At 51.2% G+C, this 22,692-nt stretch overlaps 1 protein-coding gene across 10 annotated transcripts in view; it reads right to left on the reverse strand.

Moving 5' to 3' along the window:
- The window catches only part of TNIP1 (TNFAIP3 interacting protein 1), a 52,120-nt gene that overhangs the window by 9,797 nt on the left and 19,631 nt on the right, over window positions 1-22,692 (reverse strand). For 3 of the 10 annotated variants that reach the window (XM_036849190.1, XM_036849193.1, XM_036849189.1), the window contains exons 2-11: window positions 20,877-21,048; window positions 19,558-19,692; window positions 17,792-17,877; window positions 15,963-16,043; window positions 13,101-13,292; window positions 8,509-8,603; window positions 6,757-6,877; window positions 2,978-3,067; window positions 1,255-1,320; window positions 949-1,092 (exon numbers count right to left, since the gene is read on the reverse strand). In XM_036849190.1, coding sequence (XP_036705085.1) covers window positions 949-1,092; window positions 1,255-1,320; window positions 2,978-3,067; window positions 6,757-6,877; window positions 8,509-8,603; window positions 13,101-13,292; window positions 15,963-16,043; window positions 17,792-17,877; window positions 19,558-19,692; window positions 20,877-21,012 — 1,146 coding nt within the window. In that variant the 5' untranslated portion in view covers window positions 21,013-21,048. The remainder of the gene's footprint in view (window positions 1-948; window positions 1,093-1,254; window positions 1,321-2,977; window positions 3,068-6,756; window positions 6,878-8,508; window positions 8,604-13,100; window positions 13,293-15,962; window positions 16,044-17,791; window positions 17,878-19,557; window positions 19,693-20,876; window positions 21,049-22,692) is intronic. The other 7 variants (XM_036849195.1, XM_036849192.1, XM_036849197.1 and 4 more) reach the window with 4 other exon arrangements.

A 22,692-nucleotide genomic window follows, 5' to 3' on the forward strand; every position in this document is an offset into this window, starting at 1 on the left:
CAGTGACCTCCCTAACACACATCTCCAAGGTACGGGGCGGTCGCCAAGGCAGGCTGACCGCTAGGAGAAGGCCCCTAGGTGTCGCATACTGATGGGAAGGAACTCTGCTGGAAATGGCCATTCCTAAGTCAGGCAAAAGCAGCCCGTACCCAGTTCTCATGAAGGAGAAGGCATGGTGACAGAAATAAAATCTCCAGAGAGCCTGGGGGTCAAATGGCCTTTCCTCTTTAAGCTGCTCCAGGATCCTGAAGGGCCTTGGCCGGTGTCAGTCACACACATGACAGATCAGATGCTACTTCTTCAGGGGACCTGTTCCCGGGTCCCCCCAGAATGAATCCAGGCCCCGTTTATGCTCTCGCCCTGATCCCTGTAACTTCTCCTGTGTCGTACTTAACACAGGTCTACTCATTTGCTTCTGTAATTAGATGTCCCACGTCTCTTCCCCCGAGGGCGGGGTTGACTGTTCACTGCTGAGTCTGTGTGCCCAGCACGGTGCCCAGGGCATGATCTGTTGAACACTGACCAGAGGAAGGACTGAAGGAAGCTCTGTCTAATGCTGGAGCCCCTCGCCCACAAACAGCCATCACCGCTGTACACATTCAGCAGCACCCAGCCCATCAAGTGTACTAGGGCAGGCCTGCGGAATCTCTTTTACATTCTGTGCTTCCCTGTGCAGTTCCCTAGATCGTAAGATTTTAACTGAACCAAAAGCTCTTCGGTATAAAAACAAGAAAAAAATGAAAAGAATAACTAATCCAATCTCGATTTTCAGATGGGAAACTGAGGCACGGGCAAGGAAAGTGCTTTTGCCTCCGGCCACACAGCCCTTGAGTACTGGAGTCAGAGATGGAACCCGCGTCTCCTGAGTCCCACCCCTGCTTGTTTACTAGCTCCAGACTGCTGGGGAGGAGAGGGCTGGTGCCCCGGAACTGAAGCTGTGGGACCAACCGTCACACTTGCCTCCTCCATTTCTATCTTGGACTTGGCCAGGAGGAGCTTGCGGTCAAAGTCGCGCTGCTTCTGCTCCCGCTCGGCCTCCAGGTCCGTCACCTGCTTCTGCAGGTCCGCCAGCTTCTGGCGCAGCTCAGTGATCTGAGTTCAGAGGCAGAGAAAGGGAGTGTGTAAGGGCTGGGGGTGAACGTCCAAGGTTCAAGGCTGCTGCGAGGGAAGCAGCATGCAGGATGCTGGGGATGCCCGGAGAGCCCAGCTGTGAAGCAGGGCTCCAGCCTTGAGTTCCCATCACCCCCACAGTACCTTCTGCTCATACTGCTGCTTCATGGACCGGAAATGCTGGTCCCATTGCTTGTTCACTTCCAGCAGCTGCGGGGGAGAGATTGGGGTGGGCAGGAGATAAGCAGAGAACGACCAAAGAGAGCCAACTCCTCCAACACCAGCTTCGCAGGCGTGTGCAGCGTGCGCGGACGGCAGCTACACACACTGCCTCGATCCTGCGCTTCTCAAAAACGTTCCTCAAAGCAAATCACCTTTATCAACCGCCACATTTTACCCTTGCCGGGAAGGCAAGACTAACACCAAGACACAGAAAGAGCATACAATTGTTATTGTAGAATTATGGAACACACACCCATGTGGAGGGCAATTTGGGACTTTGTATTTAAATTTCAAATTCTCGTTCTCTTTAACCAAATAATTCCACTCCGAAAAATGTAACCAAAAGAAGCACTTGCACAAGTGTGTAAAAACTATGTGTACTGTTGATCAGCTCAACAATGTTCATGTTGCAAAAAAATCTAGAGGCCAACCTGAGCATAAGAAACAGGTTAAGGAAATGATAGAACAAACAGAAAATGGAGCACTGCACAGCTCTTCAGAAATTCAGGTGCCTAATACATTGCCTCCGTTCTGAGATGATACTAATTATTTGCCATAATCTTGATGTAATAACAATTTGAGGAAGAAACACAATCCAACATCATTAAATTAACAATGGAAAGGGCATCCCAAGTTCAAAAACATTAAAATATGATAAAAAGTACTCAGAAGTAAAGAAACATAGGGTATGTTTTACATATAAATAAATACCCTCAAAGATATAGTGAATTTTAAGGAAAGAAAGAAAAAAAGCAATCTGCAATGTGGTATGTATGATATCATTTTTACAAACATCATACATTAGTAAGTACATAGACAAAATTGAGGAATATGTAATGAACTGTTATCAACTGTGGTCATCTCCAGGAGGTGAGATTCTCGATCTTTTTATAATGAGCATTATATAACTTCTGTAATCAGAAAAAAAAAAAACAAAAACCTTACAGCAATACAAAAAGAAAACTAAAATGAATATGCATATAAACAAAAGACCAAGAGAACCTGGCTCTCAAATGTGCTGGAGGACCAGGGAGGGCAGAAAGGCCCAGGGTCTGGGACAAGGACCAGGCTGTGTGGAGAGGAGGGGCTCAGAGAATAGAGAGGATGGGGCTCCCACCTCTGGTCCAGACATACCGGGGGTGGGGGACAGAGGAAGACTATGCACGAGACACAAGGAAAGAGCCTCAACTTCTGGAGACTCTCAACTGATTAGAAGCAGTGCTGCAAGCAGGTATGGAATCTCTCCTTCTGTGACAGTCCCTCCCTGAACCAGCTGCGTGGTGACAGATGAACCCCAGACTCCCCATTCCTGATGCTAAAACTTGCCCCTTATCACAACCTCTCTCCACCATCCAGGGTTTACCATGGGAGCCTTCCTAAACTACCCCCTGCAGCAATTTTAGGCCATACCCCAAATGCCACCTCCTCAGAGTGACTCCTGTGGGTAGGGGAACTGATCAGGAGACAAGAGCCAGGGCAAAGCAGCATCTCTCACCCACGGGCAGATGGTTCAGTCACCATGGCAACGCATCACAGAGACCTGGGCCTAGCCGGAGCCAGGGGGCCAGGGAGGGTCTTTGTCCTGCTGGTCCCGGGAGTGAGGAGGGGTCTTCCCCGACCACCACCACTCCCTCCAGCCACCTACCTCCGTGCGCTGCTGCTCCAGCATCCTCACCTTCTTCTCAGCCGCACCCAAGGCTCCCACCTCTGGGACTTTACCTGCTGTCACACCAGCCTGAGGAGAAACACAGAGGGGCCTTCAGCAGAGCCTCAAATAACAATTCTCTTCCCTACTCAGTGCTCCTCTGAGGCTGCTCACCCATGAGACCCAGCCCTCCGTCTCTTGCCTCTCTACCCTCCCACCCACCAGGACACTGCTACTCATCCCAGCTATGACTGAGTCCCTTTGGGAAGTCCATGGAGATCATTATTCCCCCTCCCTGACCCTCAGTGGCTCCCAGACCCTTCCCTCTCCCTCCCCCCCACCCCACCTCCATGGCCACTTCTTTTCCTGCTCAGGCTCTCTCTCTAAGGCACTGCCAGCTGCCCTCTCCTCCCCAACCCATCAGCCAAAAATGCTCCAGCCTGGAAGGCAAGAGTTACACATTTTTTTTAACATTTTATAAAATGTTTATTTTTAAAATGTTTTTTAAAAGATACACAAATAAAGATTTGTGTGCATGTGTGATTAGTATATGTATTTCCTAGCTCTGACCTCTGAGAGGGCCTAAAGCAGTGTCACTCCAGTAGCAATGAGCACAGATCTTGGTTTCTAAACACCATTCTCTAACAAAAAGAAACAGGACTCCTTGGAGAAGTGGTTAATTTCAGGTCTGGGGCAGGGAAAATATAAGGTGATTATGGAGCGACTTGTGGTGCCAGAAAGTAAGGAAGTGCTCAATCATAATAATAGTAATAAGAAGAAGAAGGGCACGTCAAATGGGCATAGGAGACAACTTGAAAGAGCTTCCTACGACCAAAGCTGGAACAATTTGAACAAGAAAACAAATTGCGATAGTGCTGGATTATAAGCCAAAGAATAAAATAAATATCCTTGAGTCCCTATTAATAGAAAAAAATAAATGAATAAATAAATAAATAGATGGGGGAGAAGAAAAATTCCAATTAGTAAATAGAGAAGGAATGACGGAAGCACAAAATCACCATTAGAAGACTATAGCAATAATCACTGCAGGTGAGATCGGCCAATGGATACTAAAATCAGTATAAGGAGAAACAGGACATCTGCGGTCTCAAAGTGTCTCCTCGAAAGTAAATATTTATTAACTACAAAGGGAAAATTAGTCCCTTTATTATGGAGAAAGCTGACAGACACCCCTTTAGCCAAATGATCAAGATTGAATGTAAATAGACACATCGATATCATGTACCCTTGACATGATGCAAGATGTCACTCCAGTGATCTTCTTGTCCAAATCCATAACATCAGTCTTATCATAAGAAAACATCAGAGAAACCCAAGTTGAGGGACATTCTACAAAATAACTGGCCAGTATAACTCAAAAGCCTCAAGTTCATGAAAGACAAGAACCACTGGGCGCTGTCACAGACAGAGGAAACTAAGGAGACAGGACAACTATTGATAAATGCAATGTGGGATCCTGGATTCGATCCTGGTACAGAAAAAGGACATGAGTGAAAAACTGGTGAAATCTGAACAAAGTCTGTAGTTCAGTTAATAGTATTGTGCCAATGTTCATTTCCTGGTTTTCATCACTGAACCACGGTTAGGTGAGATGTTAAGGCGATGGGGAGAGGGACACTCTCTGGACTATTTAGCTACTCTTCTGTAAGTCTAAAATTATCTCAAAATTAAAAATTAAAAAAAAAATTTTTTTATACATAGGAAGTGTTGGGAATTCCCTGGCGGTCCAGTGGTTAGGACTCTGCGCTTCCACTGCAGGGGGTGCGGGTTCGAACCCTGGTCAGGTAACTAGGATCCCACTGCATGATGCTAGCAATTCAGAAATTGAACACCAGCTCTATCTCCAAGGCCCTGCTTGATGTAGGCCAAGACCCACACCCTTTCTGGGCCTCGGTACAAAGAGATCAAACAGGATGGGCCCCAACCTCTGACATCCTGTGGGTCCGACAGCATTTGTCCTGGAGTCGTTGCCCACATTCTCTCTGTTCCTTGCCTTCCCATTCTCGTCCACACTCCCCTGTGGCTGGTTGGGGGGTGGGGGGCGGGGGGACGGTGCTGAGTGAACTTGTGAGGCTCAAGCGCCCCTACAGGCTGAGGTACACCATAGAGCCCGGGAGTAAGGGGAGAAGGCTGGGGGAGCCCTCCAGGGACAGTCTCACCTCCTTTAGGAAAAGTGAGAGATGGGCCTGCCCGTACTGGGGAAGGAGGAAGGGGGGTGCCGTGCTCCTGGGTGCATCCTTAACCTCCACAGAGAAGAGAGGCACCAAATCTGCCATTAAGAGTGACAGCCAAGGTTCACTGTTTACCATGTGCCAAGTGCTAAACCTACTATACAGGCGTCACATCACTGAATCCTCCAATGACCCTCTGAGGTAGGCGTCATTATCTCCATTTCACAGAGGAGGAAACTGAGGTCAGGTTATGCAACTTGTCCAAGGTGGCAGCACTGACCAGAGGTAGAGTCAGCATTCAACCCACATGCAACTCCAGGGCACAGGCTTCACCACTGCCCAGAACGCACGCCTCCTACGGGACCTCCCTCCCCGGCAGGGCAATAAGGGCATCTGGCCTTTCGAGAAGTCAGTGAGGTTAAGGGCTTTGGAAAAGTGAAGAGGCCTGCCCACACACTTCTGAGAACCCAGGGGAGATCGGGAGAGTCCACAAGTCACTTCCTCAAGAGGGCAGACAAGGCAGGCTCTGACTTGAGGGGTAAATGGAAGAAGAGAGGGCCTTCATGGGCTGGGATTCAGAAGGCCATTCGTCGGCACGTTGCCCTCTCACACCCCACGTCTGCCTAATAACAGGTGGATGCAGGAATCTAGATGATGTGATGTCACAGGACCTCTCCAAACCTCCTGCCATAGCTGTCTCACGGAGTAACAGTCCCAGCCCTGCCTCCCTGACATGTACAGAGGTCGTCCAAATCACATAATGAGTTTGCAAATCCCGGGTAAACTCTACATTGCCACATAGTAATAAGGAATTAAGTTATTAGGATAATTATTACTATTACACAAGTGTGGGGTTTGTTAAAGACATTGAGTCCTGCTGTACAGCCATTAAACCCCATTAAAGAGGAGAAACATGTCAGTAAACAGTTGGGACTCAGCTCTGCAGCACAGCACAGGCCAGGCAAGGGGCCAGCCAGCTCCTAGCTGGGAACTGGATGTGAGCCAGCGCTGGGAGCTGTGGTGGGAAGGGGGCAGGTGGGCCAGCCCAGGGCATTAGCAGGCCTTGCTGCGTCAGCCCACACCCTGTTCTCTGCATGTCAGAGGCTCCCAGCTAGGAGCTGAACAGAGTTCCTTCAGGGGCTTTCTCAACCTAACACCCTAATACCACCAGGGGTATCTGAGACATTAAACTGATTTTTGGGAGCCACCCTGTAAGAAAGACTTCGACAAACTGGAACGTGTTTAGGGGATATGCCCAGACTGCACAAATGACACGACACCACCTTTATGAGAAATGACCAAAGGAACTGCAGGTATTCAGCCTGGAGAAGAGAAGGCATGTGGGAGCCAGGGGGCCAGAGTCACAGGCAGCAGGCTGAGCGTGTGTCCCAGGGAATGGGACGCTCCATGTGGCTGGCGGCAGAATAAGGGCTGAGGAGTGGAAGCTACAGGGAGGTGGACTCTCAGGACAAGCCAAGGAAACGCTGCCTAACAACTAGAACCTTCCAGCAGTGGGGCTGGCTCACTGCCTCTGGAGGCTGGGCACCAGCCACCGCAGTGCTGGGGACGGAGTTCCTGACCACACACCTGCTGCTGTGCGGCTGCCCCCTTCTTGCCCGTGCCTTCCGTCTTTGGTGAGCCTGGCCATCTGGAGGCACCATCTTTGCCGCTGCTCATCAACAACTTCCTGAGCTCCAGGTTTTCCTCCCTGGTTGGAGGCAAAGAGAGAGGTCATATTGCTGGCCCTGGGTCGAGGATCCTGGGGACCTCAGACCTGCTACTCATCTGAGTTGCAGCTGAGACGTGGGGAGTAAGGCGAGTCCCTGAGACCTGCCCTCAGGTGCAACCACATAGGGCATCCTTACGCCACTTTGCTCGGCTTCCCTAGAAGTTTCTGATGCTCACCAACAGGGTTTCCCCAACTGTGAGACATCTGTATACATGAGATCTTCAGGATACATCCATACTGCATTAAAGAACCCTGGATCGCACCCTCTGAGAAAATTCCACCCTTTCCAATTATCCTCAGACATCCTGTGCGGAGCATGGGGAAAGTCTCAGTTTGGTGCTGATAGGTCCTGAGTGCCTCTCTAGTGCTTGCTAGTCTCCCATGTTAACAGAGAAAGAGCAGCCTTCAGCCTCAGAGCCTTGAGCGGGCAATTCGCCAAAATTAATTAACATCCTTCCATTTTTGTTGTGTTTATTATTGGAGGTATCTTCTATTTATTCCAGGTCAGGCTGTTTTCCAGTTACTCTAGTGCAAGTTTTCATTATAATAATCTTAAGCAAAAACATGATGCAAATTAAATTCTTAAGTACATAATAAGGTAGGTGATACAGGACACAAGAAAAATGGTGATGTGGACTCAGGTATGACTGAAATATGGAAACTATTTCTTTGTATTCTATTTGCCAGCTGGTTTCCATGTGATAATAGGAAAACAGAAGTAAAATGGCTTTCCCAAGGTCACAGAGTGGGGACTTGCATCCTCGCCTTCTAATCATGGGTCTTTCCTCCAGCCTGGGTTTTTGGATCCATGGATGGAGTCATTATGGCTATAAAACTCCAACTGCTTGGCCATCCAGAAGTCAATAAATATATGCTGATTCAAAACGGCACAGGGGAGCAGTAGTCACACCTGACTCCCTCTGGACCTCACAGGCCTCTCCCTGGACCTCAGTTTCCCTCTGCAGGGTGAGGGGTTTGGCCCACATGATCTCAAAGGGCCCTTTGAGCTCTGACAGTCAAGATCAGTGCCTCTCAGGTGTGATCCTGGGTCTACCTACATCGTAATCAGAGAGGCCCACCGGAAAATGCAGATGCCTAGGTCTCACCCCAGACCCACTGAACCAGAATCTCAGCACAGGAGAGAGGCGTGGGAGTGTAAACTTGCAATGCCTTTCCTGACCCTCAGTGATTCTGATGCACAGTTAAGTCTGAGACCCAGTAGTAGCCCAGGTGAGCAACCCCTGACTGTTCTCAGGAAACAGAGCAGGTCAGGATGGTGACCAGCAGGGGGCAGCAAAGTCCAGAGCCCTCTCTCCAACAGCCAGCTAGCTGCTGTTAACAGGCGGAGGGGGTAAGTTCCCAAGGAAGGAGTGCACTTTGTACAGACCTTCTTCTGAAGCTCTCAAGGCATTTTATACACAAACACTCCCCAAGGTATTAAAAGGACCAGAGAGGAAACACCCAAGGAGAAGGACCAAGAGACCTGACATCCAAAGCAGGGCTCTGGGCACAGGCCTCAGAGCGCTCAGCCCGGAAATCAGTGCCATGCACCACCGCCCTCCTCCTGCCCATCCGACTCCTCACCCCTCCTCTGAGGAGCCTGGACTTACCGGAGCCTCTCAGCAGCCTGATCCCGCTGTTCCAGGCCCTTGTCCAGCTTGGCCTTCAGGGCCTCATTCTCCTTCCGAAGCTGCTCACACAGGGTCTGCAGGGCAGAGAGGGAGATGGGGGCAAGGTAAGGGAAGGGGTGCACCCCAAATGCAGGTTGATGCTGGGGGGCGGGGCGGGGGCGCTACACAGGTCCCGACACAGTATCCCCTTTGCAATGGCCTCACCCAAGCCCTCTTGGGACAGCAGGAGCCAAGCCACAAGGCCCACCCGAGCTCCTCTCTGCATCCTCTCCCTCAGGAGCCAGCCATGAGGACGCCGGACCAGGAATCAGCCACAGCGCCTTCTGTTCCTCCAAGGCAGAGAGCACCATCCCTCCTCCTCCTTCACTGCTGTTCCCACAGCCTAGAATGCTCTTCCCCACCAGCTTTCCCCTGGCTGACTTCTACTCCTGCCTCAAGTCTTAGCCTAAACGTCACCTCCTCTGAGAAGTCCTCCCTGACTCCCACATCTCAGGTGAGTTAGGTCACCTCCATTAACCTCACTCACAGTCCCCTGCTCTCACCCTTCCTGGTACCTGTGACAATTAGAGCTAAAGAACCATCAGTGTCGTTACTTTATTAATGTCCCCCCCACCCCACTAGTCCATGAATTCCCAGACGGCTGGGATCCTCTCGCCGCTCTCTTGTCCACTGCGGGATCCTCAGCCCAGGACCCAGCTCAGCTCGACACTTTGTTGAGGGAACGCAGGACTGGTTGGCTGAATGGACCTGAGTCGTAGTAGGCCTAGAGCTTAGGAGATCTGGAGAGTACTCAAGGCAGCCGGGGTGCAAGGTTGTCAGCCAGCACGTCAGAAGACAGGGCATCGGGTCAAGACCTCACCAATTCCCAGTGTGGCTCAGGATTCCCTCACTTCTGAGACACAGTTAGTTCCCCCACCTACAAAGTGGGACAACTGCTCCTCCCCTGCCTCCTTTATAGGGCTGCTATGAGGACAAACGAGACCGGGAGAGTGCAAGTGCCTCGTGAGCTGCCAGGCGCTTGATCACCTTTGAGGACATGTTTGAAGTGCTGCAAGGTGGAGGAGGCATGGAAGATGGGCAGCCAGACTCAGGGCCTCACAGATGGCGGGAAGGGAGGTTCTGACTAGTAAGGGTGATGCACCAGGTCAGTACTAAGTGACTCAATCTCTCAACAAATACCTAGTGAGCACCTAACCCATGACCCGTAAATGGCCAGGTGTTCTTCCACTCACCACCTCGGTGGAGCCTCACAGCTTCCCCAAAGCTACGTAATTCATCTCTATTTTAAATGTAGGCCAGGGAATTCCCTAGCAGTCCAGTGCTTAGGACTCGATGCTTCCACTGCCGAGGCCCCAGGTTCAATCCCCAGTCAGGGAACTAAGATCCCGCAAGTTGCACGGTGTGGCCAAAAATTTTAAAATGTAGGCTAGTGCAGGTGAAATAATGTGCATGAGGTTGTACAGCTCTTGGAATCACCAAGGGGATTAAACTCCATCTGGCAGATCCTAAATGGTGCCTCTTTCGCCTGTGATGAACGATTAGAGAAGGGAGGTGGCAGGCTGTGAGCTGGGCTGAGGGAAGAGACAGTGAGCGATATTCACCAGACCTTCTATCTGCTCCCTTCCGTGTCCATTTCCCAGACTTGCTGTGACCACGTGACCAGTTCTGGCCAATGAAAGGTGAGTGGTAGTGACAAGTGTCACTTCTGGGCTGGCTCATGCACAATTCTCTGGTCTCTTTTTCCCTATGGCTGTCAAAGGGCACAAGACAGCTGGGGCCTCAATGTGATTGTGGAGCAGAAACAAGCCCCTGCCACACAGAATATGAGGGAAAACTTTGATGTTATCCAGGGAGATTTCAGAGTTGTTTGTTTCCACAGCAAAACCGAGCCCTTTCTGACTAACCCAGGAAAGACTTGAGAAGGCTGAATGGAGAACACAGCCTGGAACTGGTGAGTGGTCAGACATGGAGGAATAGAAAACCATTATGACTGGCTGCAATGCCCAGCAGAGGCCTCATGCCATACCCGGCCTTGGAAATGCTGAGTGAACCGAGAAACTAATCAGTGAATGAATGAGGAGGAACCAGATTAATCTACCACCACCCACAGGCTGGGCAAGTACCCAGGATGCAAAAGCCCTGAGTGGGGACTCCAGGGAACAGAACATCCTGCTGTGGTTTCTAAGGGAAGGCCAGGACAAGATCTCATGTGCTTTCCTTCTAGGCAAGAGGCAAACGCCCTGGGCACAAAGCAGACGGAGAGAGGTTGTCACAAAAGTCATCACCTTCCATCAAAGGGGTTAAGAGAGCTCATGTGTGAGTTCATTAGTTCATTCATTCATTTGTTCATTCACCAAATGTACATTCAGCACCTATGAAGTGCCAGACACTGGGATGCAGTGGTGAATATGACCGACAAGGTACCTGCCCCTCTTGTGAGGCCTACATTCTAGCAGGGAACACAAGGGAAAAAACCAAACACAAAGTAAAGAAACCAATTAATAAAATTATTACAAACTATGATAAGAGCTAAGAAGGAAACAAACAAGAGCCTGATAAAAAAATAACAGTGGGGGCACTTCCCTGGTGGTTCAGTGGTTAAGACTCCACGCTTCCACTGCAGGGGGCACGGGTTCAATCACACCGTGCAGCACAGCCCAAAAAAAAAAAAAAAAAGAAAATCTGAAAAAGAATATATGTGTATGTGTATATATATTTATATATAAAACTGAATCACTGTGCTGTACACCTAAAACTAACACAACATTGTAAATCAACTATACATCAATAAAAAAAATTTTTTTTAAATAACAAGGGTTGGCAGGACCCCTTTTATGAGGCCCAGTATCAATCCTTATTTCAAACCTAAAAAGTTGGGACTCCCCTGGTGGCGCAGTGGTTAAGAATCCGCCTGCCAGTGCAGGGGACACCGGTTCGAGCCCTGGTCTGGGAAGATCCCACATGCCACGGAGCAACTAAGCCCGTGTGCCACAACTACTGAGCCTGAGCTCTAGAGCCCACGAGCCACAACTACTGAAGCCCACGCGCACACGCCTAGAGCCTGTGTTCTGCAACAAGAGAAACCACCGCAACGAAGAGTAACCCCTGCTCTCTGCAACCAGAGAAAAGCCCGCGTGCAGCAACGAAGACCCAACGCAGCCAAAAATTAATTAATTAATTAATTTAAAAAAACAACAACAACAAAGCTGAAAAGTTGACACTCAAAGTGATCCCACCACAAGCAACGCACCAGGCCTCCCCAAGTGCTCAGCCTTGACACTTGACATCTCTGGGCCTTGCTGACACCGGAAGGCTGTCTCCCTCGGGCTGGCCCTCCAGGCTGCAATCACTCCTCCAGCCTCCCAGTGTGGCCCCTCACCCAAGGTGGGGGTGGGAATCCTCTGCTCCCCCCGTCTCTCCTCACACCTGTCTCCAGCCTGGACGCCCCTCCTGCTCTTGTCAACCCAGGCCCTTCCCAAAGCTGCACACAGTGGACACCCCAGCACCCCATCCGTCAACTGGGCACTCGAATGTTTGCTGACATGAGTGAGACAACAGGGCAGTGACTGGCCCAGAGGAGGGTTTAGGAGGGAGGAAGGCTTGGAGTTACAGCTCTGTCACTAAGGTGACAGACACTCAGGTCCTGAGCAGGTCTTCTCGGAGCCTCAGTTTCACCATCTGTGAATCCTTCCCTACCCGCAAGCCCTCAAGGCTCAGATCCCCTGCCCAGTATGGATGAGCCATCACCATAACATCTTAACAGTGACCACTTTTTGAGCGCTTACTATGTTCTAGACTGTACAAGGGGCTTCATTTAATACTCAGAGCAATTCCACGAGGGAGGCATTTCCAGCCCCATGTTACTGATGGGGACAGTGAGGAACCGGGAGGATAAGTCACTTGCCCAAGGTCAGAGAGCAATAAAGAGTCTCCTGGAACCAAGGACCCTATGGTTCCAAGGCCTGGCCTGGCCTAGGAAGGAAATCTGGCTTCGTTCCCACAGCACAGGAAGGGCTGTAAAAGGAAGCCTCCTCCACTGGGGAGGCAGGTTGGGATGGGAGTTCAGAGCATGGACTCTGGAATACGACAGATCGAGGCTCAAATCCCAGCTGCACCATCTACTAACTGGGGGACCTTAGGCAAAAAAAAAAAAAAATCACCTCTCAAGGGCTGTGGCCCCACCTGTGAAGTGCGGATAATGATGGTCCTGGCTCAGGGGGCAGGGGCAGTAACATACAAGGGGCCGGCCTCTGTCCCCTCCCTTTCCCCACCTGTATGTGAAGAACAAAGGCAAGGCTGCTGCCAACCTACCACATCCACAGCCTCGAGAGTGACCCCAACCATGACATCTGCATCACCCACACCACTATTTCCCAGCTTCCTGCGTCTTCCTCGTCCCTTCTCACAACTTCCTTACCCTGCTCACTGCCTTGAACAAGAAGCCCAAGTCGGGTCCCCATCCTCACCCTCGGAAGTCCCCGTGGTACCCTGGACTCCCCAGAAGAGCTGGAGGAAGCAGAGGCGGAGCCACACGGCAGACCCCAGGCCACCCTCCCCGGGCCCGGCCTCACCTGCAGGATGGAGGTGCGCTGCTCGTTCTTGTGCACCTTGGAAGCCAGCCGGTTGAACTCGAGGGCCATGCGGCCCAGGTGCGTGAAGAGCTGGCTGTGGTCAGGCTCCTCGGCGCACACGCTCAGGGTGGTCTCCAGGCGCTGCAGGTGCAGCATCAGGTTGCTGTCCTCGTGGGGCAGGGGGCCCAGCTCCTGGCGGGGGGAGGGGACGCGGACCGCTCTTCACCACAGTCTGAGTAGGTGCTGCCAGCCTTTCTCCCCCTGCTTCCCCATTCCTCATGACTCAGCTCCCCCCTCTGATCCCAGCTCAGCCCAGGGACATTCTCCAGTTATGCAGGTTCCCTGTCTGGGGCTGACTCACAGGGCAAGACCCGGGATTCCCGGGCCACTGGCTGGCTTACGAGTGCTGGAGCCACCTTCTTCCCACACATTGGGCCTTGCTGAGTGCCTGTGGGTAAATCACTCGTCCACAGGGCCTCAGAAGCCTCATCTATTACATGTGCACATCCCTTTTCTTCCCTTCTACCCCACAGGGTTCTTATGCAGGTGAAATGATACATGAAAGCAGCAAGCCCAGGAAAGGGGTATCACTCAATACACAGTACTGCTTCTTCAGCTCAGGAAGGCTTGACCAGCAGACATCAAAACTGTCTATTATGTCTATACGTGTGTCTTCTGGGGAGTGGTCCAAGCATTCACCAACTTTTCAGAGGACCCAAGACTCAAAACACGTTAGGAATCATAGATAGTTCAAAGAATCCCGATCTAGCAGAGAGATGAGATAGGAAGCAAACCGTGGGCAATACAGTCCAATCTCAGAATCTATCACTCCCTGTCTCTCTCTTTCTCTGTTTCCTCTGTCTAGAACACTCTTGGCAAAGACAGTGCCTTAGCTATGCCAACACCACGTCCAAGGATCCACAGGGGTAGCTGACGGCTGACTGCATCAAGCTCCTGCCAGGCGTCCGAGTCCCCCCCTCCCCTGCCTGAGCCCCTACCCATCAGGCCCCACGCCTCTTCGGGCTTCATTCCTGTGGTGTCCCCTCTGCTCAGCCTTCCCAGCGCCCCGTGTTTCAGCTGCTCTAGCAGGCCTCCCCTACCATTTATGGCAGTCACAGGCCGCCAGAACTACGGGGAGCCTCAGGGTTCGGGATTGGAAACGAAGGTTCGGGGGGAAAGAGGTTGCTCAAAGTTGCCCAGTGAGTCAGTGGCAGAGCCAGGACTGGAACTCGGGCTTCCTGACTCTCCATCTATGGCCACTTCCCTCATCTGAACTCTGCAGCAGCGGAAATGCCCTGACAGCCACAGCGTGACGTCCAGCGAATGCCTCCATAATACTCCTAGCGCCGTATTCTATCGGATGCTGCTGCTTCTTCAGTTCTGCCTTCATTCCCCCACTGCCTCTTCCCACACAGGATCTGAGGTGGTGAACGGTGCTCTACTGAAGGCTGGTGAATTGTTTCATCGCCCTGGCTTCTCCAACTGGCCTACAAGCTCCCAGAAAGCAGGGAGGCTGTCTTGTCTTTGCTCAGCACAGACTAGGCACATGGTGGGGCTAAGGAGGAACCTATTAACGAGATGAAGTCCGGGGTCATAGAGTGAAATGCTTTCTGAGCAGGGGGGTCTCGCCTCCTCGGCCAGCTTCTCAGAGCCCTTGGGGATAGAACAGGACAAGGGGACAGAAGTTCCCAGGGGACAAAACACAGAACATTTCTGATACTCAGAGCAGCCCCTCATCACTGAAGGCATGCTAGTGTAAGCTGCATGACAACTTGATGGGGACATTGCACTGGGGACTGACAGACACAAGATGCAATCAGTGAACTAAAGAGCAACATTTTTTTGGCCTTGTTAATTCAATAATTACAATTTTTAATTTAATTGCGTTTTAACTAATTGTTTGGCTTTTAACTTAAAATTTTAACATTTTAATCAACTATTTGTAGCTTAAAAAGTCGAATTGTTTTACAAGGTTTGTAATGGAAACCAGCAGTTTCCTGTCTCACTTCCCTCCACGTCCCAGTTACCACTTCCCAAAGCCATTCACTTTACATGTAAAGAGAAACATTTGTGCCCCAAATCCTTGGTAGAATGAGGCAGTGGAGACCAAGGTATCAGTGAAGGGTTACACCACTTATTGCCTGTATAACAATCAAAAAATCTCAAAGTGAGGAAGGAGGAAGGAGGAGGAGAGGGCAGGACTTGAAGACTTTTGAAGAACGTTCCGCACCTTTCTCAGTGGTTCCCCAATAAGTCTGCCATTTTAAGAGAGAACAGGACAACATAGTTGGAATAAAGGCAGCAAGTAGGGTAAAGTAGAGAATGAGGATGCCAGGTGGACACCCCAGAACTGTAGGGGAGTGTGTGTGTGCGCGTGCGTGCGTGTGTGCGTGCGTGTGTGTGTGTGTGTGTGTGTGTAAGTGCAAGGTTTAACCTCCTACCTGCATGCCCCAAAGGGGAGCCTGGGAGGAGCCAAGAGCCTGCACAGAAGGGCCACACCTGCCTCAAGCTGCTCTGGGTTTCTCTGACCCTTTCTACTCTACCCAGGCTACAAGCCCACAGGCCCAAAGGCTGAGTCAGAGCCTGCGGAGGTGCCCGGCGCTTGGCGGAGGCCAGAGGGGCTGGCGACGTGCCCGGGCTTTCACAATGGTCGGGTGCTTGTGTGGCTCACAGGGAAGTCACCAGCCACGGATTTGCATATGTGAGCGAGAAGCACCCCCTGGTGCTGGCCCCTTAAGCGTATCCCTAGTGACTCCGGGGTGCCCAGGAGATATAAGCGGGTCCCGTGCCTCTCACGCGGGGCCAGGTGACTGAAACAGAGAGGAGACGGGGGACATGCCCAGGGACCTGCCGTCCACTCACCATGGTATTTCTGGTGTGCCCGCCGCTCTCTGGTGAAGAATGCCCCTCGGCAGGGACCACCTCAAATTCAGAGGAGGTGCTCTGTGCAGAAAAAGGGGGTCAGGGGCTGCCTGAGAGAAAAACACCTTGCCCCTCCTCTGGGGCCCCATGGCTGAGAGTACAGTGGGGTCAGAGAATGGAAGGAGGAAACCCCTTCTCACGTCCAAGTCCTCTGGGCAGGAGGGGAGCCGGCCCAGGGTGAGCTCACGGACCACGAAGCAGGAATGAATCCCAGCAAGTCAGCCCGCAACCCACTGTGTGACTCAAGGTCACATCCCTCTGTGGCCAGTTTCCTCATCTGTAAAACAGGGATACTGGACTAGCTGACTTTAAACCGCTGGCACTTTATGATCGTATCTTTCTTAATGGTTTTACACTTTTAAAACGTTTTCATGAACTCCATTTTTTCTCAAAGCAACCCATGGAGTGATCAGAAGGTTATATCCCCATTGGGCAGATGAGGAAACTGAAGGCATATCATTAATAAATGCAAAAGTAGGACTGCATTCCAAGGACTGCAAATCCAACATTCCTGCTATGGCACCAGAGCTGTCTCCTGGGCCTAGGTGTCTCTGACTAGTCACCTGGAGAACACAGACAACAGTTAGTGTGGCCACAACCATGGTGGTCCTGTGCCTGCCTTGCCAACCCAGCCCCTGAGATCCCAGGGGAGTGGACTGATATGGGATAAGTCCCAACAAGACAAACACAAATTTGGAGAGACTTTTTCAGGACACACTCAAATCCAGGGAGGCCAAGGACTCCAGTCTCCCCCACATCTCCCAGCCACTCCAAGTAGAAGGTACTGGTTGTGCCACCAGAGGATGGGCCAATCGTCCCTCTGGACCAGCAACTGGCTCTGGGATTGCTGTTAAACCTGGTCGAACAAAGGCTAATTCAGCCTTCCTTCATCCCAGGAAAGGGCAGGGATGGGAGGACCTCTGGGCTCAGGTTCTGCTGAGCCCCATGGCCACCAAGGGCCCAGCTGTGGATCTCGGCGCCACCCTAGAAAGTTTCCCTTTCACCTCTACATTTCCTCAGCTGTCTGCATGACCTCACAAAATGTTTTTCTCTCTCTGGATCTGATCTGTGGGATGGAGACTCTAACTGATACGACTGGGACTTCCCTGGTGGTCCAGTGGTTGAGAATCCGCCTTCCAATGCAGGGGACGCGGGTTCTATCCCTGGTTGGGGAACTAAGATCCCACATGACGCAGGGCAACTAAGCCCCTGTGCGCGTGCGCATGCCACCTACAGAGCCCACGCGTCACAGCTAGAGAGAAGCCCGCGCACCCCAACGAAAGAGCCCGCGGGCTGCAACTAAGACCGGACGCAGCCAAAAATAAATAAATAAATAAATAATTTTAAAAATTTAAAAATAAAAATAAATGATACGACCACCTGGGTCCCTTACAGTCCTAGGATACCAAGCAAAACTTCTCAAGGCACATCTGCAGAAGACAGTTTCTGAGCCCCTGTTGAGAAGGTGAGTTCCCTGTCACATCTGCCTACTTTCTGAGCACTGTGCAGCTGATACACGCTTAACATTATGCAACCTAGCAAATGGGAGGAACTCCTTGTACATATCAGGGTCTTCCTGGTAAGATTTAACTCCGACCTTCATTTGAAAATGGATAAACCGAGGCCCCAGAGAGATTGAGATCAACTTGCCAACATCACCCAGCAAGTCAGAACCCAGGTTTCCTGACCCCAAACCTCTCTCTTGCTGTTCTGCCAATGGGACCTTGAAATCCAGGCAACTTTCAGCCATGACTCCAAATGCAACTTACACTTGCTGGAGGTTTGGGGACTGGCTCTGGCTTGTCGCTGGGGTGTGCAGGGTCAGCGGGGGTTGCTGGGACATCTGCATCCTTTCCTGGAGAATTGAGAAAACATGGGTGAGCAGCAGGGAAAGGGGAAAAGCCCAGATGCTGTCCCCTTAAGGACAGCCTTGGCCAGGAAAGTTCTCAGACAGAGTTCCCTACACGAATCTGGGAAAATGGGAGGTGGTCCCAGCAGGGCAAAGTAGCCTGGGAGAACGACTGGCTCTGGAATGACAGAGTAGAACCTGGGCAGAGAGACCATCTTCCCTGGATTTGCTGGGAAAATCCCAAGGTGGCCACTGCCCCTTGCTACCCTGGACCTGCCTCAGTGATGACAAGGATGACAATTTACAATTAACAAAGTGTTTTTATATTTATTATCTCAGCCAATTCTCAAGACGGCTCTGTGTCCCCATTTTAAAGGTAAGAAAACTGAGGCATGGAAAGGTCACCAACTGGCCCACAGTCACACAGCTGGCAACTGCAGAACCAGGACTCAAACTTAGCTCTCCTTCCCCGAATTCCTGGGGCTCTGGCCACAGGGGGCCCCTTGAGGGGAGTTGCACAGCTCCCTCTGGGGATGGGCCCGGCACCCATCCAGGACTCAGAAAACGCTACTTAATGGACAAGTGGAAGCTGGAAACATCCATTGCCTGCAGCACAGTGGACTCTGAGAGCATCACTTTCCTCCATGTGTCCATTCAGCAAATGTAGCCAGCAGCCAAATGGAAGGCTGGCATGCTGGCCTGGGCTGAGACTGTAAGGTGGGGTTGCAGCAGGAGGCATCTGAGCCCCATGTGGGGCGGAACTTTTTCCTCCCTAGTCCCAGACTTTGTCCTGGACTTGGAGACATGCCAGAGGAATGCACGGTGATCACACACAGGACTTTAACCCTAAGTCATAGTCAACGCTTTCCTTTAATAGGTAGCATATGGACCTGACATCTGAAAGACACTGCAGCAGGCTGATAGGCAAGTCTAGTCCTTCCACAGGCCTCAGCTTCCTCACCTGTAAAATGGAAGGAGGGGGCCCAGACCAGAGAGCTTCTGACTCAGATGCCAACTCTAGTGACCCGAAGTGGCTGCCTGGAGCACGATGCCTGGCACATAGTAGCTGCTCATTAAATATTTGCTGAATAAGTTACGCTGATAAAGATCCTGAGTCCACATCCTGGGTGCAGTGGATTGTTGTGATCCATTTCTAATGTCTGCCAGGGCCTCAGGACTCCTGAGTCACCAGCTATTTTTGGACAAGGTTATTCTGAAGTCCTTTCCAAATCTGACCTTCTGAGGATTCTATAGCCAGAACATGACTGGGAGAATGGCCTGCGGCCTAAGGATAAATGAAGGAGAGGTGGATTTCTGATTAAGAAGGGAGTCCAGGGCTTCCCTGGTGGTGCAGTGGTTGAGAATCTGCCTGCCACTGCGGGGGACGCGGGTTCGAGCCCTGGTCTGGGAATATCCCACATGCCACGGAGCAACAGGAGCCTGTGCTCCGCAACAAGAGAGGCCGCGGTAGTGAGAGGCCCGCGCACCGCGATGAAGAGTGGCCCCTGCTTGCCACAACTAGAGAAAGCCCTCGCACGGAAACGAGGACCCAACACAGCCATAAATAAATAAATTAATTAATTAATTAAAAAAAAAAAAAAAAAAAAAAGAAGGGAGTCCACGGTTAAGGGATTAGAGAGTAAGGAGTACGGGCAAGGCAGAGGACCGCCTGGGCTCCTCTTGTACCTGTGAGCTCAGCCAGGTGGTCGAAGGAGGTCAAAGAGGGAGACGGCGGTGGGAGCAGCTCACTGTCCTTGACCAGCTCCTCTGCCTTCTGCCGCAGCCTGGACGCTTCCATCTGAGACTCTTCCAAAAGCTCCCCTGGGGAGACAACGGGGGAAGGAGGAACAAAAGGAATTACTCAGTTCAGTGTGCTCGTTCTCCCATCCCAAGCCTCTAAGCCTGCTTCTACCTGGGTTCTGGAGCTGCAGGCCCTGGGTTTCACTCCCTGCATCACCTTGTGGGCTGAGTGGGACACACGTCATTCTAGCCCACAACCAGAAACAGGCCTGATAAGGAAGAGCCCTGCAACCAGGGGAAAAGGAGCAGAGGGGAATCTAGAACAAACTCCTGGTCCCTGGCACCCTCTTCCTGCCCCACTCCCATCGCACCTGGCTGGGGACTCCACAAAGCCAGGGGCTCTTTTAGGCCCACCATCATGGTCCCGGGGGGCTACCCACAGCCTACGGCCCGCAGTCAGGGACTGCCTGAAGGGAGGAGACCCTCCATAACATCAGCCACCCCTCTGGGCCTCGTTTGCCTTCTTTTGTAAGTGGAGACAGGGAAACTCCATCCCTCCTCCCCCAATCTGCCATTCCAAGGAGAGATCTGCCAAGCAAGGAGAAAGCATTTGGAAAATCGGGAGCTGTGCTCACCCCCAAAGCCTAGGCCCGGAGAATGTTGCAGCAAGGCAAAGGAAGAGTTTTAGGAGTTTGGAGGAAAGAGAGTCCCCTCTGGATGGGGAAATCAATGAAAGCCTCTCATGGAGGAAAAGATGGCATCTAAGCTGGGTACTGACAGATGGGGACCAGTCAGTCATGTGGAGGTAAGCAGGCTTGTTCTGAGCAGTGGCGACAGGTTGAGGAAAAGCCAGGAACAGAGAAACCAAGGGGCCTCCTCCCGCCTTGCTTCAAGCCAAGCTCAGCTCCCTGCTCTAACACTTGGAGACCGTACCCTGGTTGCCCTGGTGATGCCAGCTCTCCCCATTTCTGGTCCTTCTGGAAGATGGGCCATTCTGTTTCCCTGTCTGCTAACTGGGCCTGCCAGCTCCCTCTCCGCCACCCCAGGCCTCCTCCTCAGTCCCTCAAGGTATTCTGAGTCTTGTCATCATGGTTCTGGGGTGCTAGGGATTCAGGGCTGGGAATACTGCCACCGTGCTACAGAAGTACACAAAGACACAGCTGTGGGGCAGGAGGGAGAGGGATGACTTGGGCAGAAGCATATGCCAGCTGGCACTGCAGGCTGCAGGGAGGAGGCTTGCAGGCAGAGTGAAGGGTCTGCTTTACCTAACATCTTTATCCCTTGCATTTTTTCCTTCAGTCTGGAATTCTCCTCCACTAGGCGCTCAAAAGCTGCGGACGCCTCGCCCAGAGGTACGCCGCCCCCAGGGTCGTAGATCCGGTATGGTCCTCTCCCTTCCATGATGGTGGCTCAGCCCCTGCCGTGGTGCCCGCCTGGCTGTAAGGACAACAGCAGTATGTCAGGGGGCTGGCCAAGCCACTGAGGCGTCCTAGTCAATCAGTGCCCCAGAAGGCAGTCACCATAACCCAGAAGAGAACACAGCACTTCAGACTGGCTGGCCACAGTACAGCAGAGCAGAACAGTCACCTCCTTTGATCTGGAAACTTTGCCCCTATTAATGCAACCTAAGAACAGCATCAGTTTCTTTTAGCAGCCTCACTGTACCACCGGTTCATCTGGAACAGCAGTCAACTGTGAGGTGCAATGTGGAGTACAAGAAAGAGCACTGGGCCTTGGAGTCAAAACACTTGAGCTCATGTCCTGTTGACAGGGTCCAGAAGAAGAGGACCCTGCATCACTGCATCCGCAGCGTCCAGCATGGTGTTAGCTATGACAGGAATGCCCAATAAACACTTATCAAATGAATAAATAGTCTAGTTATTAACTCACTGTGGGATTGTGGGCAGTCCCCTCCCCTCCCGGAGGAGGGGAAATGAAAGTCTTACACTAAATCAGTGATCTTTAAAATGAAATGCTTGTGCCCAAAGGGATAAGCAAGTCAATCCAATCCGAAGTTCCATTTATATGTGCACTATCTTTTTTAAAAGAAAGAACAAGAAGAAAACCCCCTGACTAATATTTACTACACAAATTGACACTGTCAACCTCCTCCTTCCAGTTCTAATGAACAGATGGATTTTCCATCAAAGCACCATCTACTTGTGCAGCAAGTGCTCTGTTCAACTTCACCGGCTTTATTTCATTTGAAACCACTGGGCAAAGTGATTTCAGAATCCGAGTTCTGTGACTTAGCAGAGAAACTTCTTTCTTGCATTCATTCATTCCACAATTATTTATTGAGCATCTATTCTGTGCTGGGTGCTAGTCTAGGTGCTAGGTAATTATCAGCAAACAGAAGAGACAAAAATCCTTCTTGGAGCTTACATTCTAGTAATGGAGGTAGATAAATAGATACATAGTGAGAGAGATGAACATAGTATTAGGGGTGATAAAAACATCTATGGACAAAAATTAAGCAGGAAGTTTGAGGCAGGGACTTTATAGAAGGAGGTGAGGGAACTAGCCATGCAGATATCTGGGGGAATAATATTTCAGGCAGAGAGAATAGTAAGTGCAAAGGCCCTGAGGCTGAAAAGCTGATTCAGCCTCCAGCCCTACAAGGAGCTTACTAACCACGAAAGAGCTCCACAGGCCTCCACCGGGGACTTCAGAAGGACTTGGGGCCCCGAAACCTCCCTCCCAAGATCACCACCCCCAGGGCCAAAACGATTTCAGTCACGAGTCCTCAAAGGCCCTTTGAGCACCCACAAGTGCTCACTGCAAGAAAAGAGTAAAAAGGGACTAATAATAACAGCCACCATTCATTAACCTACTTGCCAGGCACTGCATTAAGCCCTTCAGATGCATTATCTCAAACTGCACAACAACCCTAAAATACATAGTAAGTTATCCTCACTTTATAATGGAGGCTTGGTGAGGTTAAGTAACTCAGCCAGGATTACACAGCCAGCAAGTAAGGGCCAAGATGAAAATCCAGTTCCACCTAAGAAAGCCGAGCTAATCACCTGCTATCCTCACACAGCTGCCAACACTCAGGCCAGACTGGCAAAATGCAAGTTC

The sequence above is a fragment of the Balaenoptera musculus genome, chromosome 3 (genome assembly GCF_009873245.2).
Source record: "Balaenoptera musculus isolate JJ_BM4_2016_0621 chromosome 3, mBalMus1.pri.v3, whole genome shotgun sequence".
Lineage (NCBI taxonomy): Eukaryota > Metazoa > Chordata > Mammalia > Artiodactyla > Balaenopteridae > Balaenoptera > Balaenoptera musculus.